This window comes from Eimeria tenella, genomic scaffold (genome assembly GCF_000499545.2).
Source record: "Eimeria tenella Houghton genomic scaffold, Eth_scaff3501, whole genome shotgun sequence".
Classification (NCBI taxonomy): Eukaryota; Apicomplexa; class Conoidasida; order Eucoccidiorida; family Eimeriidae; genus Eimeria; species Eimeria tenella.
In genome coordinates this window covers 1-1,699 of record NW_013544462.1, presented here as the reverse complement: position 1 = coordinate 1,699, position 1,699 = coordinate 1, and the positions used below count along the sequence as shown (strand labels likewise).

Here is a 1,699-nt window from a genome sequence, read left to right as displayed (position 1 = left end):
AGGACGGTGGAAAGGGAAATAATTACTTCTCTTTTTTAATTTATTTTAATTCAACTTTTGCGCGAAAAGACGAAAAATGCGCCAAAAAGGAGCAGGGAGAGCAGCAGCAGCAGCAGCAGCAGCAGTGGTTGGGTGTACAGGCAGTTGCGGCTTGCAGTGTACGTACACCTCCCTGCCCGTTCCTTGTCTTTTATTTCCTTCCAAACGCCACTAATGAATCTTCTCCATCAAAAAGGGATTTGTTGCATGCATAACGTGTACACATGGCGCAGCAGCAGCAGCCGCTGCAGCAGCAGCCGCTGCAGCAGCAGCAGCAACGCTCAGCTGGGGGGCCCCCCGGAGCATCGGCAGCAGCAGCAAGGGGGCCCCTCCACCTCCCAAACTGAAGTCTTCTCCCGATCTCGGGGCCCTTCTTTCTGCAGTTTCCTTCAAAGTTTACTTTTTACTATCCGAAGCAAATCAGCAGCAGCAGCAGCAGCTGCAGCAGCAGCAGCAGCAGCAGCAACTTCCCGGGGCTCCTCCACCGATAGACTCTGCTTCGTCTCTGCGCTTTCCGCCCCCCGCCTTTCCAGTGTACATACACCGCAACACACTGTATCCACAGCTGCACCAGCGGAGCTAGGACCTCCGGGCCCCAAACCCTAAACCCTAAACCCTAAACCCTAAACCCTACACCCTAATTCCTGGAAGACAGAAGCGTTGCCTCCGTCTCACGTGTACGTACACCCCACGACTCGTGGGAGACACAGCCCAGCGTGAGTCTCCGAGCAGCAGACCCGAGCAACAGCAGCAGCAACAGCAGCAACAGCAGCAGCAACAGCAGCAACAGCAGCAGCAACAGCGGCAGCAACAGCAGCAGCACACTTGCAACGACAAAGACACCGACGGCTGTAGCAGCAGCAGCAGAAACAACAACAACAATAACGACGGAAACCGCAGCGGCGACAGCAGCAGCAGCAGCAAGAGCAGCAGCAATAACAGCATCTGCAGCAACAACAGCGACAACAGCAGCAGCAGCAACAGCAGCGGCAACAGCAACAACAACAGCAACAATAGCACTAGCGGCGGCAATAGTAGCAGCGATAACAGCAGCAGCAACAAAGACAACAGCAGAACCCGCATGAACTGCAGCAGCAACAAGGGCAAGAGCAGCAGCAGCAACACCAGCAGCAACAGCAGCTGCAGCAGCAAGGACACCACGATGAGGTGGTGTTTTACCGTCTGTACATGAAAAGTCTTTGAAATCCGTTGAATAGTTTAGAGTTTAGGGTTTAGGGTTTAGGGTTTAGGGTTTAGGGTTTGGGCCGCCATGGAGGACCACCTGAGCATATCTCGTTCGCCGCTGCAGCGGTATGAGCAGCAGCACGAGTTGCAGCAGCAGGAGCAGGAGCGGAAGCAACAGCAGAAAGAGCTGCAGCAGCAGCAGCAGCAAGAACGGAAGCAGCAGCAGAAGGAGCTGCAGCTGCAGCAGCAGCAGCAGCAGCAGCAGGACAGCACCCGCACCTCTCCAGCAGCAGCAGCAGGCCGGGACGACTCCACAGCAGCAGAGGCCAGTGTGAGAGGAGACGATCCCGCAGCAGCAGCAGCAGCAGAAGCAGATGAGGACTCTGTGGCAGTGGGCATTTTGCCTTCAGGAGATGGAGCAGCAGCAGCAGCAGCAGCAGCAGCAGCAGCAGCAGGGGGGGCGGCGCAACGAAAC

General features: G+C 56.1%; 1 protein-coding gene across 1 annotated transcript; it reads left to right on the top strand.

Annotated features, from left to right (window-relative positions):
- Nucleotides 1-774: 774 nt before the first annotated feature.
- Nucleotides 775-1,231, top strand: ETH_00039020 (uncharacterized protein; the record flags this gene model as incomplete). Its single annotated transcript, XM_013379538.1, has 1 exon — nucleotides 775-1,231. A coding segment is annotated over one exon (457 nt), but the record flags the coding sequence as incomplete, so codon positions are not given.
- Between the last annotated feature and the right edge of the window lie 468 nt (nucleotides 1,232-1,699).